This window comes from Anastrepha ludens, chromosome 5 (assembly GCF_028408465.1).
Source record: "Anastrepha ludens isolate Willacy chromosome 5, idAnaLude1.1, whole genome shotgun sequence".
Lineage (NCBI taxonomy): Eukaryota > Metazoa > Arthropoda > Insecta > Diptera > Tephritidae > Anastrepha > Anastrepha ludens.
The window spans coordinates 83615074-83633917 of NC_071501.1; the positions used below are offsets into that span (position 1 = coordinate 83615074).

At 44.7% G+C, this 18844-nt stretch overlaps 1 protein-coding gene across 1 annotated transcript in view; it reads left to right on the forward strand.

Annotated features, from left to right (window-relative positions):
* The window catches only part of LOC128863120 (cadherin-related tumor suppressor-like), a 163193-nt gene that overhangs the window by 78300 nt on the left and 66049 nt on the right, over positions 1-18844 (forward strand). The window contains exon 2 of the mRNA XM_054102078.1: positions 6201-12871. Within this exon, the coding sequence (XP_053958053.1) occupies positions 6950-12871 (5922 nt within the window). The 5' untranslated portion in view covers positions 6201-6949. The remainder of the gene's footprint in view (positions 1-6200; positions 12872-18844) is intronic.

Sequence of the window (18844 nt, forward strand, 5' to 3'; positions counted from 1 at the left end):
TCAGCATCAAAAATTCTTTCTGGCTGCATGCTCCCCTAGTTTTCAATGACCTGTAAGGGTTGCAGTGATGCGTGAGATGTTTGGCGGAGAACATCCTAACAGGTGATTCGTCCTTTGGATTTTGTATGACGGCCATGTGTTTTTTGTTGTAATACATGTACTTATTGGCTTCCATCTTCTTTCGGCTAAAGCATGACAGTGTGAAGCAATGGATGCTTTTAATGAGTTCAGTGTGTGTGCTTTAATGTCGAACCTTTTCTTGCTAGCTCATCCGCTATCTAATTACCTCGTATTTTCCTATGACCCGGAACCCATATCAGAGTAATTTCAAGCCAATGCAGTTCCATCTCCTCTCTACACTGTACGACCAGTTTGGATGAAATGAAGTTGGAGTCTAAGGCCTTTATAGCTGCTTGACTGTCTGGGAAGATAGCTACTCTTGCACCAACTTCCTTATAGAGCTTTAGTGATTTGCATGCCTCTCTGATTGCTAAAAGTTTTGCCTGGAATACGCTGGCATAGTCAAGAAGACGAATTGACTGAGATAGGTTGAGTAGCTCCGAATGGAAGCCAGCTCCCACACCACAGTTCACCTTAGAACCATCGGTACAGATTTCGATATCGTATCTTCCAATCACCTTCCCTTTGCTCTATTCGGCTCTCGGTGGAAAACGTACCGTACAGCCTTTCTTGAAGTTTAGGTCGGGGATTGTGTAGTCTGATCAGTTTTTGAGCAGCGGAGGCCCCTGTAGGAGGATCTTGCTGTGACCGTACGACCTTGTTGTCCAGCTCTCTATGTCTCTGAGGCTCGCTGCGCTGCAAGTAGCGATTGTTTTAATGTGTAAATCTAATGGTAGCAGATGAGTTAGTACATTGAGCGCTTCAGTAGGACTGGTGCTAAGCGCTCCTGTAGTTAAGATACACGCAGTTCTTTGTGTCTTGTTCAGCTTGATTTGGTTGTATTTCTTTTCTGTTGCAGGCCACCAAACTAGTACCGCATATGTTAGTATTGGCCTTACAATGGCTGTGTAGGACCAATTGGATAGTTTTGGTTGGAGTCCCCATTTTTTACCCAACATTCTCTGACACGTGTAAAATGCTATATTCGCTTTCTTTACCCTGTACTCTACGTTGGACTTCCAGCTGAGTTTGGGGTCTAGGATAACACCTAGGTATTTTGTCTGTTGGGTTAGCGTGAGATTGACGCCGTTTAGTTTTGAGAGATTCAAGTTTGGTTCCTTGGTTTTCCTGGTGAATATCATCAGTTCAGTTTTTCTCGCCTTTACACTTAAACCACAGTCTGTGGCCCAATTGCTGAATAATACCATAGCTCCTTCCATAATCTCACTGATTGTGGTTGGAAACATTCCTGAAACCATAAGCACTATGTCGTCCGCGTACGCCACTGCTTTAATTCCCTTTCGGTTGAATTTGGTAAGGATGTTGTTAGCGACTAATAACTCAAAATATGTTAACGTGTCATATTATTTTATTATTCAAAAAAAATATTTATTCAAGAATTTCAAAACTAAATTATTTCCCACATAAATTCCAATTAAACACTTTTGTGCACCAAAAATGTCTTTCTTAATTTATACTTAAGTGATACCGTTTTTTGCATTTTGTGTCTAACTACTCACTCACACAATCACTACGCTATGTTTGTACGTGAAATTTTTCAATTTAATATTTCTTTTTGCCCTCTTCCTTTTCACACTTCTATATCCGTTTCAAAATCTTTAAAAGCCAACACTTTCATTGCCAAAACAAATAAAAAGCAAATGCGGCGCATGAGGTATTTGCATGCACACACACACACACACACACACACATGCACGTAAAACACACAAAAGCTGAGCTGAGAGAAAAAAATCATGCTGCCTGGTTCTAATGGCATCTTAAAATACATTTAACAGGCTTACTCGAAGCTCCGAAAACAAAAAACCGAAAAAAGAAAGGCAAAAATGCCAACATGAACAAGCACCATTCATTAGCAGCAGCTACTTACAACAACAAACAGCTAACAAAGACGCAAAAAAGTAAAAGAACGGCATTAAGAGAAGCATAAAACCTCTAACATTAGCATCAGTGGCAGCGACGGCGGTGGTTGTTGAAAAAATGTACGACACCGAGAAAAAGGAGAAAAATATTCAGCGCTTGCAGAGTAACGGCGTGGTGGAGACAATATGTGGGGAACCTGCGGCTTTGTACTGCTGTTGCTGTGGCTGCTGCTGCTACTGCGAAAATAATGCGCTGCTGCTGCGTTCATTTCTTCGTTGTGCCTGATTTGCTTCCTTTTCTTGTCGAACGCGTTCAAAATGGTTTGCTTTTTTTGTTTTTTTTTTTTGCTATAATTTAGATGTTCAAATTCCGCGTACAATTTTAAAGGACTAACTAAATAGTGGTAAAAAAAAGATCGATAAAAAATAGCATAAATGTTCAAAGATACATTTTAAGAGGAGTTCGCATTATTTACTTCGAACTTTTGAAAAATGCAACGTTTAATTAGGCCGTCTGGCCTTGTGATTATAGTTTAGAAAACGGAAAATCAACGAAAAAACGGCAGCAAAGCAGGTATTTAAGTTAAAATTTATGCATGAATTAAAATAAACGATATGGATAAAATACTGACGTGAGCAATAAAAGTATTAGGAGCATTTAAGTATGCGGGTTTAGCAGGTTAGCAATGTAAAGCGAAGGATTTGAGCTGCAAACCTGGTGGAGGGAATTTTGTGAGGCTGCTGGGCTTCAATAATGCGGCACTTTTTATATGAAAATTATATTTTGAAAAAAAAAAAAAAAAAAAACGGATAGCTTATTTTATTATATAAAGGGCGATTTTTTAAGAGCTATAGGAAAGTTTTTCAAACAAACACACGTAAAATTCAAAAAAATGCATGAAAGTTGTATTTAAATCGATGGTACAGTCCATACAATTTAATGTTTGAAGATTATTTCATGCAAATGTTGACCGCGACTGCGCTCCAAATGTTCCATCCGCTTAGTCCAAGTGTGCATTTTCAATGTTTCGGCCGGTATCTCACATATAAATGCTTTAATGTTAGCTTCCAATGCGTGAATTGAAGCAGGATTGTCTGAATAGACTTGAGCCTTAACATAGTCCCACAAAAAATAATCTATCTTATATCGCTCGATCTGGGTGCCCAATTGACAGGTCCCGAACTCGCCTCTCAACAAATCCATTGTTACGCGTGCTGTGTGCCATGTGGCACCGTCTTGCTGAAACCACATATCATGCAAGACAAGCTCTTGCATTTTGGGCAAAAAAAGTTGCATATCTTTTCACGGTAGCGCTCACCATTCAGAGTTACATTACGATTCGCAGCATCTTTGAAGAAGTACGGTCACATGATACCTCCAGCCCATAAACCGCACCAAACTGTTAACTTTTCTGGATACATTGGTAGCTCTTGCAATCCTTCTGGCTGATCTTCACTCTAAAATAGACAATTCTTCTTATTTACGTACCCATTGATCCAAAAATGAGCTTCGCCGCTGAACACAATTTTTCGCTTTAAACTTTCTTAACAGAACACGCATTTTTATAATATAATTCAAAGATTTGCAAGCGTTGTTCGTTTATAAGACGATTCATGGTTAAATTATTGATCAAACTGAAGATGTTTGACAGTGAAATAAAACACGAAACGTCAGCTGTTGAAACCAATTGTTTAAAAAGATAATAGTTAAAAAATCACCCTTTATAATAAATAAGTAAAGAAAATCTCAAAAATTTTGTTACCAAAACTCTCTCCAGTACGTACTTTATAAAATGCTCTACTTTGAGAAAATTGTTGCCGTAAAATTGTAATACATTCAAGAATTCAATTTATGAAGCCCCAAGTTTTTTCGTCATTAATTAATTAAGTAGCTGTGACCTGCAGTTGTCGGCCTCGGTAATCTAGCATAAGTGCACTAGCCTGCCATCCCAGCGGTTGTGGGTTTGAATACCACGTAAAGCACGGTCCTCGCACTTTTCCAAATATACCTACTTTCCCTGTTTCTAAAAAAAAAATTCCTTCAATTTCATTCCTGAACCCCAAAAACTTATCCTTTTCCATACTAATTCCCGCACAATAGTCTGCGCATTATTTGCATTGTGCGCAAACACACGAAATTTAACGAAGTTCTCAACCATCTGTGCGATCCTTCTGCCAGAAGGATGTGTGCCAGAAAAATGTGAGACACAGATGGCGCTCCAAGCAGGAAGAAGGCGCTTTTCCTAAGCAACGACAGTTGAGCATTCCCACTACTTAGGACTGGTAGCGGCAGGAAAACCAACTGCCCTGTCAAGGAGGAGTGAACAAGGAAAAAAAAGCCGCCATCTCTTTTCGCGTTTAAGATTTTAGCCGCCGGTTAGAATTATATCTCGCCGTAGGTAAATTAATCGTTTAATTGTGGTTAACTGTGATAGATTTGAACCAAAGCCAGCGAGCACAAAACTGCGATAGACTTGAATCCAAAGCGAGTGTTTTGTGAATTAAATTCAAACACAGTTTTGTGCTCAATCAACTGCATTTATTAAAGAGAAATTTTGCCCAAAATAGAACTCATGCTGCGATAAAAAAAAAAATCACGTGACTGGCTTGCTCCTGGACTTCACTTAGGGTGCCTTCTGTGCTTCCATCTGTGCCGACAAAAATTGTGCTGCTGTGGCCGAGAGTTTGTGCAAAGCAATTCAGGAATTGATTCGCCAGCTCAGAAAGTTCAACGCCCTGATTCCTACTTCAGGTATATCAAGTGAGCGGAGCACCTCGTGACTATTCGTCTAAACCTTGAAGATTCATGACAGCCGTCCACGCTACCACAAAAGTTTCTCCAAGAGTCCCTCTTGGCCTTCCTTATTTCGGACTTATAGATTCATAGTCCTACTCTATACAGTTCCTTTCCTGAGGGGCACTTAATTCTTTTGTCCTATTAACAAGGCGTCTGCACGAAGCCCTAAGCTCAAAAAGTTCAGCCGCATTGCCAGCGACAATTCATTTTCGGGCTCGAATTCAGTAGTTTCATTTCTATTCTTGTCAAACTTTGTTTTTTGGAAACAGCTTTTATGGTTTCCGTTTGAACCTTTGCCCAAGTTTCTTTTACGAATCTTGTTGCTTCTAAGTCATTTATAATATTTTTAGTCAAGCCAGTCTCTAAGCTTTCCAAGATATACCCAATTTTAACAACAAAAAGCCACTGCGCAATGTGTGCATTAAAAAAAGATCTCTCTTTATATGGCGAGTCCTCTTTTTTCCCCCCCAATTTTTAAGTAACTATTCACTCACATTCTTTATATTTCGTCTGCCTATGAGGAGCTCGCGTCCGCTCAAGAGGGGTTTTTGTGTAAATTTTATGAAAAATAACTGTCTGCTTAAGAGAGAGTAATTTGCTTCGAAATTTATACTTAAAAATTGGTAAGGGAGAAATTGTCCGCAAAAGTGAGATGCCCTTCTTAATAGAGATGTCTGTTAGGAGAGGTGTTGCTGTAGTTGGGTATACACATACAAATTTAGTTTACTGAACAAGTGTATGTATGAATGTGAGTGTGTCCGTTTGCATGATGGCTGCTTACAGAAACGAAACTAATGCCGTTCTCTTGGGATGAGAATAGCAGATTTTAAATATAAGCCTTTGTTATTGTTCCATTTTTCCGCTTGTCCGAGTTCCTGTTGCTGTTGGCGATTACTTTTTTCTATTGCCAGTCATTTCATTACATGCTAATATACATTTGGACTAGTATGTGAAGCAATAAATCGACTATTTGAGTTGGAATTAATTCTGTTGATTTATGAGGCTTCAAATGCTAGCGCCAATTTGTGTGGTTTACTCAGAGACTTAAGCTGCTTGACTGCTTCGTGGCGCAAGCGTTTGGCTTTTGGATTTTAAATTGTTTGAAACTCGTGGAGAACAGGGCGAAAATTAAGAGTTAAATAAAGAGAAATATATAGAATTATAGGAAATTATGTATTAAATTATTTAGTAGAATTAGCTGACAGCGCGTAATGAGTGCAGGAATTGGCTTGAAGCAGCGCCGCGCCGCGCCGCGCCGCGCACAAGCAACCAGCCACGTAATTGGTTTTATATACGTGAAATATAATAATATACGTAATATAATATATAATTTTCAGCTTAAAATAATTGACTGTCACGAACTTTTTTCTTACATATTTTCTTCTCCATTTCTTATTTTGCAGATTTTCAAACTGCTCGACCGGTGTGATTTCCGTCGATTTGATTGGCTTCCTGTCACCGCCATTAATGCGCTGCTGACGCGAGTGTTAAGTGGAAAAAAGTGTTAATTTCAGCCACAAAGCAAGCAAAAATTAGCAGCAACAAATACAAAAGAAAGAGAAAAAGCAAATTTTTCCCTTCACCCTAGAAAAGTGAAAATCAAATACTAGTTGGGCTGACGGACGACGCCGTACCCTCATCATCATAAATTACTCAAAGTATATAAGTGCAAAATAGTTGAATATATTCGTGTGTAAGTGTTTGTGAATATTTGTATGTATGTGTTGTTTTGAGGCCATATCATGGCAACAGTGAAAATGTCTGAGCTACGGACAGGAATAAAATGAAACCAATTGCCAGAACTTATCGCGTTCGGTACACTAATGGCTGCAAGTTTGCGAATTCCACAACGCATAGAAACAGAACAGCAACAGCAACAGCAACAGCAACAAATCCAAAAACAACAAAGAAACAAACTAAAAGCGCGACTAAGTGCTTGCAGCAAGAACAAAAACGAATTCCAGAAGGTCCGAGCAACAGTCAAAAGCGAGCAACCAAGAGCCCAGCGACATTCAGGCGAAGCGCAGCCAGCAGGCAGGCAGACAGACAACCAACAGCAAAAGCAACAACAACGACAGCAGCAGTTAGAGAAACATCAGCGGAGTAGTGTAAAGTACTGCCGCTTGGTAGTCTTCTTCCGCGCAGCCACATTATGACGCGCTGCAGGAACGCGAAATATTTGCCTGCAGACGTTGAGAACGACGACGTTCGACGACAAGCCGTCGAACTGGTCACGGCCACAGACGTGAATTTGAGCGCATACGCGCGCACTTACAGCATGACAAATCAGCCAAATTGTAACGATATCTTCATTTCTGCGACTGCCACAAATGCTGGCACCAAAATAAAATACAACAAAAATGACCAAGGTAACATTCATTTGGTCACAAGAGCAGTGCAAGCAGTTTCAAAGTGCGCCGCAAAAGTGAGCGCATTAACACCAGCTTCTTTCCCCAGTGATGCTGTACCCGCCGCCGCCGCTGCCACAAAAGTTATTGCAGCAAAGGGAGCTGCGGCAACACTAGAAGACTGCATCATAACGCCACAAAAGCACACAAACGCAATTGCTGACGCGCGGCTGCCTGCTTACGCAGCAACATTACATTATCGTCAGCATAATTTAGTCTTAAGCAGAGCTTTGCCATTCATTTGCTTGGCATTTGCGCTGTTCGCATTGCCATCGCCATGTCACAGCCAGCATCAGTCATTGAGCGCATATAGCACGCCAACGTTCGGTCCCAGTGCGGCTGGATCCATTGGCCATTACAGTGTGTTGGCCTTTCCACGTCGACGTTCGTCTGCGGGCGCCGATGGCGTTAGTGGTTTGATGCAGTCGCGCGCTGTCGATACGAGCGCACAATTTGAGGTATTGGAAGGACAACCGCGTGGCACGGTCGTTGGTTTTATACCGACCAAGCCCGATTTCACATACCGGTTTAATGAACCGCCGCGCGAATTTACGCTCGATCAAGTCACGGGCGAAATCAAAACGAATGTAGTGCTGGATCGTGAAGGTATGCGCGATCGTTACGATTTGGTTGTGCTTTCTTCCCAGCCCACCTATCCCATTGAGGTGCGCATCATTGTACTCGATGTGAACGATAATGCGCCAGAGTTTCCCGAGCCGAGTATAGCGGTGTCGTTTTCTGAGAGTGCGGCCACTGGCACACGGCTATTGCTGGACGCGGCGACTGATCGCGATATTGGCGAGAATAGCGTGACGGACGACTATCGCATAGTGGATGGAAATGTGGAGGACAAGTTTCGCTTGGCCGTAACGACGAACCCAAGCGGTGATGTGTCTTATCTACATTTGGAGACAACGGGGAATTTGGATCGCGAAACGTGCGGTTTCTATCAGCTGAATATATCAGCGCGCGATGGCGGTGATCCCGCGAAATATGGTTACTTGTTGGTTAATGTTACGATCGTCGATGTAAATGATAACCCACCGATATTCGACCACAGCGACTACATCGTTTCCCTGAATGAGTCAGTGCCACCTGGCACGCCTGTGCTGCAGGTGATGGCTTCGGACAATGATCTGGGTGATAACGCCAAAATCACCTATTACCTGGCTGATACGGAGCAACAGTTTACAGTCGATCCGGAGACGGGTGTCATATCCACCACCGAACTGCTAAGTTGCCCGCAACAAAACTGTCAAACATATGCGCGCCCCGGTGCCAGTTGTCCCAAGAGCTGTGTCTTTACGGTATTCGCACGCGATCACGGCTCGCCTCGCCAAGATGGACGCACCTATGTGACTGTCAACCTCGTTGACACGAACGATCACGATCCGGTTATACGCTTCCAATACTTTCCGCCCACCGGCACGTTTGCAACTGTAGATGAGAATGCGGCGAACGGTAGCGTGGTTGCTGCCGTTTCCGTGGTGGATATGGACGAGGGATTGAATGGCGAGACGAGTTTACGCATCATATCAGGCAATGAGTTGAGCCATTTTCGTTTGGAGAAGACACCGTCATTTGATATTGTGCGCGTTAATGGCGTGTTGGATCGCGAGGAAATTGGCAAGTATAATTTGACAGTTGTTGCCATCGATAAAGGCTCACCGCCACGTACGGCGACCGCACACCTAATTATCCATGTTAACGATGTCAATGATCATGAGCCGGTATTTGAGAAGTCCGAGTATTCGGCTGTGTTGAGTGAATTGGCACCACCAGGGACGTACGTGGCTTCTATTACCGCCACTGACGAGGACACTGGCGTAAATGCATTGATTTTTTACGATTTCGTTTCGGGTAATAATAAACAATGGTTTGCCATTGATACAGCGTCCGGTTTGATAACAACGCAGGCAGCATTGGATCGCGAGGTGCAGGACAGCGTAGAGTTGAGCATCTCTGCACGTGATGGCGGCCCAAATCCGAAGTGGGCGTACACACAACTCAAGGTGACCATACTGGATGAAAACGATGAGGCACCACAATTCAGGCAACAAAATATCAACGTCACACTCAGCGAGAATACACCACCACAGACACTGGTCGCCATGCTAACGGCCGCCGATCACGATCAAGGCACTAACGGCTCGGTGACATACACACTGGCTGGCAGTGTGGAGCGCAAATATCCACAACAATTTGGCCTCGACTCGCTCACTGGCCAATTAACGACGCGCAGTGCACTTGATCGTGAGACAATTGCGCATTATGAGATTTTTGTGATCGCACGCGATCAGGGCGCACCACCACAATCAGCCACCGCTACTGTTTATCTAAACGTTGAGGATGTCAACGACAACAGCCCAACGTTCTACCCCAGTCATTATTTTTATGCGTTACCTGACGATGCGGGCGACAATAACCAGCCACTGTTGAAAGTCACTGCCAGCGATCGTGATGCGGGCGATAATGCCTTAATTACCTACCAACTGGAGTCAGGTGGCGATGGACATTTCGTCGTCGATACATGGAGTGGCGCGATAACGTTGCGCGCTGGCAGCGGAGATATACGCCAGTCACCAAAGGCACTCTACAAGTTGAAGATTTCGGCAAAGGATCGCGGCGAACGACGTAGCGAACAAGATGCACTGGTTGAGATTGTATTGCAATCCAAAATGGAGTTGCTCGAGTTCGATTCATACGGCAGTTATGAGTTTCAAATTGTGGAAGATCATGAACAGCAGCAGCCCGTGGTGGGCCGCGAGGTGGGTCGGGTGCAGGTAAAGCTACATGCCGGCAAATCGACACTGCCACCCAACATTGAGTACGCGATTGTGTATGGTGATGCAGATGAGAACTTTGCGGTGGATCGTCGTACTGGTCGCATTCGCACGGCGCGCCGTATTGATCGTGAAGCGCTGGCGCAATACCAGCTAACTGTGATGGCGCGCACTGGCCTAGCTTATGGCAAATGCATTGTGAACATTGCGATCGCTGATTTAAACGATAATGCGCCGATCTTTGCACAAGATCGTGACGGTGAGATACAGTTGGCGGAGAATGCGGCTGTCGGTCAAGAGGTTTACTTGTCACGCGCACGTGATCGCGATTCAGGTATGAATAGCCGTGTCACCTACACGCTCACCTACAATCCCGAAGAGCAATTTCGCGTTAGCGAAGCAACGGGCGTACTCCAACTGCAGCGTCCGGTGCGCGCAGCACCCGGCACATTGTTGCATGTGGAGCTGATGGCCACAGATGGCGGCACGCCGCCTCTATCAACGCGACACACCATCGACGTGCTCATAGCCGATGCCAACGATCATACACCTGTGTTCGATCACACATCGTACGAGACATCATTGCGCGAGTCAACCAAGGTGAATGCGCGCTTCTTTGCGCTAGCCGCCAGCGATGCGGATCTTGGCGCAAATGGGCGCATATCATACGACATAATCGAGGGCAATGCAGAGCGGAAGTTTGGCGTCTTTCCCGACGGTTATTTGTTTGTGCGCGCGCAGTTGGATCGCGAGGAGCGGGACTATTACGCGCTGACAGTAGCATGCCGCGACAGCGGTGTGCCGGCGCGTTCATCTGTGGTGCCAGTGATCATACATGTCATCGACGAGAACGACAATGCGCCGCAGTTCACAAATAGTACCTTCACCTTTAGCATCGCGGAAAATGAGCCAGCCGATTCGTTTGTCGGCAAGTTGACGGCAACAGATCGTGACATTGGACGCAATGCGGAGTTGATTTATACGCTGGCGACGCAGGAGCAGGACTTTACCATTGACATGCGTAATGGTTTCATTAAAACGCTGCATCCATTCGATCGCGAAGAGCTGGTACAGCGACGTAGCAGCGTGGGTGTGGGTGGACAAACGAACGGGCAGATAAATGGCGGCTTAGTAGGTGTAGGCGACGGCATAAACAATGGCAATAACTACATACTACTGGAGGCCATCGTCTCGGATAATGGAGTGCAGCGCTTGCACGACAAGGTCAAGGTGAAGATAATCATTACAGATGTCAATGACAATGCGCCACAGTTTGTGCGCGCTCCCTACCGTGTGCAGATTTCTGAGGGCTCTGCCGTGGCTACGCAAGTCATGCGTGTTTACTCGGTTGATGCGGATGAGGGCCTCAATGGTGATGTTTACTACTCACTTGTTAATGGCAACGAAGACGAACGCTTTGCCATGGACGATGCAACAGGACAATTGTCATTAGCGCGTTTGCTTGATCGCGAGCAGCAATCTTCGTATAAGCTCACGGTTGTGGCACGTGATGCAGCATTGAAGGGACAGCTGAGCGCCAGCACCACAATCACTGTGGAGGTGTTGGACGAGAACGACGTGGCACCGGAATTCGCACAGACAGCAAGTGAAGCGTCAGTGTTGGAGACGAGCAGCATCGGTACGGAGCTGATGCGCTTTCGAGCAACAGATTCGGACCTGGGCGTTAATAGTCAAGTAACCTTCAGTATTACGGCGGGAAATCGTAAAGACACTTTCCACATCGATGCTATATCGGGCAGTTTATATTTGCACAAACCTCTGGACTATGAGGAGACCACCGTTTACCATCTGAATGTAACGGCCGCTGATGGCGGCACACCACGCCTCTCGAACACCATTGTCTTCAACGTCAACGTGGTGGATGAGAATGATAATCCACCCAGTTTTCCCAATACGGCCATAGTGCGCCAAATCAAGGAGGGCATTGCCGTTAAAACTCCCATCGTTACCATAACCGCAGAAGATCCGGATTCTGGTCTGAATGGCAAAGTTACCTACTCTATAGTAAAGCAAGATCCTGAGCTGTCGGGTGGTCGCCACTTTGGCATCAACACTATGACCGGTGTCATACACACGCTGCGTGAAATCGATCGCGAAACCATCGACACCTTCCGACTCACTGTCGTCGCCACCGATCAGGCAGAAAAGCCCGAGCCACAACTGTCCGCTGAGAAACTAGTGACCGTCATCGTTGAAGACATTAACGATAATGCACCCACTTTTGTGTCCATGAATGCGGCCATCTTACCAATGCAGACAGCGGGCGCACAAAGTCATCACTACCGTGACGGTTTGCCAGTGATGCATGTGCATGCACGCGATGCTGACTCTTCCAGCAACGGTCTGGTCACCTACGAAATGGTGAACGGCAATACGGAACTCTTCAAATTGCATCGCAATACGGGTGCGATAACTTTACGCAAAGTGATCGATCAGCCGGAGGTGCGTTATCAGTTGGCCTTGAAGGCGACCGATGAAGCGGTGCAAAGCGAACGTAAAAGCACCGATGCGTATATAACGATTATAACGACGGGCACGGCCGCAGGTCCCGTATTCGATCAGCGCGAACAAAGCGGCTCAGTGTATGAGAACGAGCCGACCGGTACGAGTATTTTGACTGTGAGCGCACGCTTGAATGGTGCCGAAATCGAGTACTACGTGACGAATGTTACGGCGATCGGTGCGTATACGAGTGCGAGTGCGGGTGCGGTACAACAAGTCGATCGTTTGTTTGACATTGATACAAAACTTGGCATATTGTCGACGGCAAAGGAGTTGGATCGTGAAGCGGGCCCGGACACCTATGAAGTGGAAGTGTACGCGATTGCGTTAGGCGGAGTGCCACGAACAACGAGTACTAAGGTGAGTTGAGATTTGAATAATTTTATTTTTTATATGTAATTAGACTCAATTGGAGTCTCTACTCAGCAATTTAAAGCCGAATTTTTAATGCCAAAGTTTCAATTCTTTGCAATGGTTGATAAACATAACAGTTGAAAGAGAGAGGTTAAAGTTTCTATACATTAAAAGTACCAAGATAGATGAATTACATTGCTTTGGGAAATATGCGCACAAACTATCGAGAAGATGGTAGTGAAGAAATACTTTTGATTCAGTTAGGGAAAAGGTGTTCCGAATCCCAAGGAGCCAAGGTTGACGCTTCTTAACATATCAGTCCCAAAGATCTCAAGCCTGATACGAGCGAAGGCCGGGCAGGCGCACAGAAAGTGGAACGCCGTCTCATCCTTCTCTCCACATGCTGGGCAGAGTGCACTGTCTGAGATGCCAACCTTTTCCTTGGGCTTCGCCTATACTAGAAATTGGTCTCAGAGCCCATCCTTGCTAAAGGGTTAGAGCTCTTGTTACCCGCAATACCTACGAGCCCTGGGAATCATGTTAGTGTCAAGATATTAAGTCGACCGACATAGCTCAGTCTGGATTTACAGGACTACCCTTGAAGTGGTTGGATGGGTGTCACAATCAATTTACGATTTGCATTCACCATCGTCGATAGAACTAAACAGGTGTACGAGGTGTCTTCAAAAAGTATCGTGAATTTTTTTAGGTTACGTATATTCGAATTTCGATTTTTTGTGGCGATATGTTGGTACTCATATCTCTAACTCATGCCGACGAGTTCGGCCATTTTGAATGTTCAGTTAATTGTTGACAGATGCTTTGCTTGTCTTGTTGGCTCGTCTTCGATTTTTATATACAGAGAAAATGCTCAATAGTCTTCTTCTCTGAAAGGCCCCAAAGGGGTTTCTAAATAATATATGAAGAAATGACCATCTGATCTACACTTTCGTGGGAAATAAGTTGTGTAATTACCCTTTAACAACTATCAGGGGGATGCCGATGACCGGGTGAGAGACCTTTTAAAACCAATTAAGTTGACCTCTTTCTGACAAGCTCATTAGCAACTCCATTTCCCTCGCTGTTCCTATATTCTGGAACCCAGTTCAGAGAAATGATACCTGCGCACCCAAGAGATTTGATCTCCTCCTTACAGGAGTTGACTTATTTGGATCTGCATCATTGGCGTCGTCTAACCCTTGATCGGGGCTTGGATATCGGAAAAAATGTTAATATCTCCTCAGTTAAATTGACTGATTTAGAGAAAACCCCAGCTCCAACTCCTGATTTCATCTTGCAGCCGTCAGTGAAGGCAGAGATACCAGCTTCGATGAAGATTTTCTCCTCATTCCAATCCTGCCTACTTGAAAAGATTTCCCTAGCACGACGCTCAAACTCTGGATCTGAACGTAGTTCGAGAAATACGCCCAAAAATGTGGCTAAGGCCCTTGAGAATTTGCCTCCAGAGGTCAACCTCCATTAACCTGATTGCACTTTGAGCAGCTATGTGAAAGTCGATGGGAAGTAAGTGCAAAACGACATTTAGGGCAGCACTGGTGCAAGTTCTGTTCTTTGCACCGTCGCCAGTTTATTGATATTACAGCTCTTCTGAAGAGCTGCCCACTAAATTGGTAGAACCACTACGTAGTACATCCAAAGTACGACCCATTTTTTGCCGGACATAGATTTGCAGGAGTAGGAGAACGTGGTTGTTTAATTTGGGAACTCTAAAGTGTGGAGGCTTATATTTCCTGGTAAATAGCACCAGCTTCGTTTCGTTAGAGTTCACTCTTAGGCCACAACTGACAGCCCAGCGACTAAGTACAGCCAGTGATCTTTCTAAAATCTCAGGCATGGAAAAGGAAAACGCGAAAACATTTTATGGACTTGGATTACTATGGTATTTCTTATAAAGTGAACTATATTTTTACTATAAAAGAAAAATTAAAAAAAAACACATAAGTAAATAGTCAAAACTTGTCAAAATGAGGTTTTTTTTGCCGTTAAGTAATACGTCGCGAGGCTGTTATGGAGTCTGTTAACTCAAATTAGTCAGTCACTCTGTCAGTCCAAGAATTTGCTCGTTGTTCGTCTTGCAACGACTCTTCAGTATTTCTATCAGCCTGGAGATCAAGCGGGAGATGGCGTGGGTTCGTCTTTCGGACCCATTCTTCATCACGCAGCGTTTTTATTATAAGCGCTGCTACATCACTTAATGCTCGCCACTTTGCTTGTTGTCTCTGAGTGATGCTCGCCAAATACCCTGCCAAGGTCTTCTCTATCGGTGTCGAATCGCAGGCACCAGAATAGGACATGCCTTGCACTCTCTGGTTCGTTAGGGCAGGCCGGGCAAAAGGGGTCGATTTCCAAATTAAAGCGATGTAGATACTCTTTAAAATATACGTGATCGCTCAGCAGTTACGTCACGTAGAAGTCAACTTTCCCGCGCTTCCTTCGATACCATTTCGATTTGTGTCTGGTGTCAGTTTGTGCGTCCAACGACCATGTTTTGAAAGGTCTCACCGTTGCTGCCACTGTCTAGTTTTTCGCTGTCGCTCTTCTTTTTAATAACACCGAGCGGTATTTCTCGCGTTAGCTTATACAGCCTCTGCAGCTCTTTAACCGAGAGATCTATGGGGATTTTGCTCGATATGACTGCTATGGATTCGTCTGAAAGCGTGTGATAAGCTCTCGCACCACTAAGTGCTTTCGCTTTTGCCCAGATCGGCGCTACGTATATAATTATGGATGTGGTGACAAATGAAAACGGTTGTCATTTTTCTGCCCGAGGATCTCCTATATTTGGCATTAGTCTTGAAAGCGCATTGTGTGCTAGCTGCGCTTTTTTGGTGACTGCCACAAAATGCCTCCATGAACGTTATTCTTGCGTCAATGTTGATTCCTAAGCACTTCAAGTATGGCTGAGACTTTATGGAGTGCCGTTTACCGGGATCACGACCCCCTCGCATGACCTCCTTTTGTTTGTAAGACTACTTCCGTCTTCTGCGCTGCAAGTTTCAGTTTTGCAAAGCGGTTGATAGCCAATTTCGTATATGTCCTTGCATGTGACCGTCAGTGGCTCGCGAAGTTTATCTACTACCACCGGCGTGATATTATCAGCGTACCCAACAAGTGTTGCTTCTGCGGGAAGGGCGATTTTAAGCACGCCGTCGTACATTGCATTCCATAGCGTTGGACAAAGTACTAAGCCTTGTGACACACCAGCAGTCACCTTATATGGTCTAACGTCAGCCTCCGTAGCGCAGCAGCCTACAGGGTTTGATTGAAAAGTAATGAGCCTTCCCGCGCGGAGCGCCTGCCAAGCGATCAACCGAATCGGCTGGTGGGGGAAAATGATCGTTGAACCTTCCCCTTCCACTAGAAACCGGTCCCAGCTCGCTGGCAACAGCGGTGCAGTCAGCATCGCTCCGCGCGTGAAAGCTGTTTTAAAAGTGTGTTAGGATTTTGCAGTGGCGAAAATGCAGCAATCGTTGGAGCAACGTTACTCGATCAAATTTTGCGTAAAGCTAAACAAAACGAGTACCGAAACCATTGGGCTACTCAAGGAGGCAAGGAGGCAAGGAGGACCAATTTCTGTTCAGTACCCAGGTAAAACGGTGGCACAAGTCGTTCAAGGAAGGCCGGGAGGACCTCGATGACGAACAGCGATCTGGAAGGCCTTCGACCGCGCAAACAGACGAAGATGTGAACCGGGTTCGTGAATTTTTGAGCATTGACCGTCGTGCTAGCCTACGTGAGATCAGTTCAATTTAACTTATTACAATGTGCGGGAAATCGTGACCGGAAAACTTGAAATGCGCAAAGTGTATGCCAAACTGGTTCCGAAGGTTTTGACTGATGAACAAACGCAATTGCGTGTGGAAAAGAGTCGTGAAGTATTGGAAAGTGACGAACAGGATAATACTTTAGACAATTGTATCACCTGTCCCTTCCGGACATCTTCTTGTTCCCGCGCCTGAAAAGAAAGCTGAAGGGGAGGCGTTTCGACTCCATCGAGGCGATCCAAAAAACTGTGACAGCCGAATTGAACGCAATTCCGGCGGATGAGTTTAAAAAATGTTTCCTGCAGTGGAAGGACCGCTACCAGCGGTGTATTGACGCTCAAGGGTCCTATTTTGAAGAATATTAGTTGTATAAGCCAAAAGGTTTAATAAAACTGCTTAAAGAAATAAGGCTCATTTCTTTTCAATCAAACCTTGTATTGTTGGAATGATCGCCAATAATGCGCTGTAAGTACGCCAGAGCTTTAAATGCCCATTATCTGATTCCAGTTCGCAGAGTTAAATGCATTTTTTGTGTCTAGATCTGCCAGATCTCCAACTCCTGCACCTTGTGGCCACTTATGCAATGCTCATTACCATTTTTATGGCATCCACTGTCGAGCGCGCTTTTGAAAATGTGATGTCTTTATAATAATTTCGGTGGGTGTTTTAGGTGTCGTAGGTACAAGGTGGCGCAAAAGTAACCTTGCGATGTTTTTTGGCTGTAATTAAAAAAAAAATGAAAAACTTTGATTCTTCTTGTGGATTATTTTTATTTGGTCTTTTTTTTACATCAAGTCGAGAATATGATGTCATGTAAATGGCCGCCAGCACAGTTGATTGCCATTTTATGGCATTTTTCATCACTTTGGCCAAAACTTCCGGCGATAGGTCCTCACATTCTTGACGGATGTTGTCTTTAAGAGCTGCAAGAGTCTGAGGCTTGTTGACATAAACCCGCGACTTCAAAAAGCGCCACAAAAAAAAGTCTGGAGCGGTCAAATCAGGCGATCTTGCTGGCCAGTGCAAATTGCCAAAACGGAAGATTAGGCGCGCGGGAAATGCATCCTTCAGCATATCGGTTGTGGCACGTGCAGTGTGTGCCGTTGCACCGTCCTGTTGGAACCACATGTTTTCCAATCCCAATTCATCAAGTTGCGACAAAACGAACTCGTTGATCATTGCTCTGTAGCGCTCACCATTCACAGTAACCGTTTGGCCCGCGACGCCTTCGAAGAAAAAAGGTCCGATGACTCCTCCAGCGGAAATAGCACACCCTACAGTGGCTTTGAGCGGGTGTAATGGCTCTTTGTAGGTTACACGCGGATTTTCAGTGCCCCAGAAGGGTAAATTTTGCTTATTTATGTACCCGCTAAGATGGAAATGGGCCTCATCACTCATGATTATTTTTGATGAAAAATCATCTTCCTCTTGGTGGTAATTAAGGATGGCTTGAGCGTATGTTAGACACGATTGGCGGTCAGCAGCTAACAGCTGATGCACCGTCTGGACTTTGTACGGAAACATCTTCAAATCTTGTACCATAATTCGCTGTAAAGACCGTCGACTGATACCAATTTGCGTGGCACGTCGTCTGGGCGATGTCGACGGCGCTTCCATGACATCCTCGGCTAGAGCAGCAATATTCTCTACAGAACGGCTACTCCGGGGTCTGTCACGCCTGGCAGCATCTTGTGTTGTACCAGTCTCTTCGAGGCGAGCGGCTAAACGTCGCAGTGTTTCACCAGTAGGCGTTGGACGGCGAGGAAATCTGCGACGAAATTCACGTTGTGCCAAAGTCACCGACCGATTATTGGTCAAATAAATAGTCAGCAATATACCGCGTTCTGGAGCAGTGTAGCGTAACATTGTTTATTAACGTGTATTTCGCATGTGTTTACTACACAAATGTCAAAACAGAACTCACATTAGGGGCCAATCGCAAAATTTATAGTATTTTCCGATAGGAGGATTACTTTAGCGCCACCTGTTAGTAAAATTTAGAAATCTAGCACTACTTTCAACCATTAGGCGATATCTTATAAATCTTCAGAGCCTTTGATTGTATACTAACTTTTTTTCTTGTAACTCAGTTCGAGCAATTAAAAACCAATCAGGTCAGAAATAATTTTTCGCAGAAAACAATTGTATCTGCCTTCATTTAGATATCATTTTCTACAAAACAATTTATGAATTC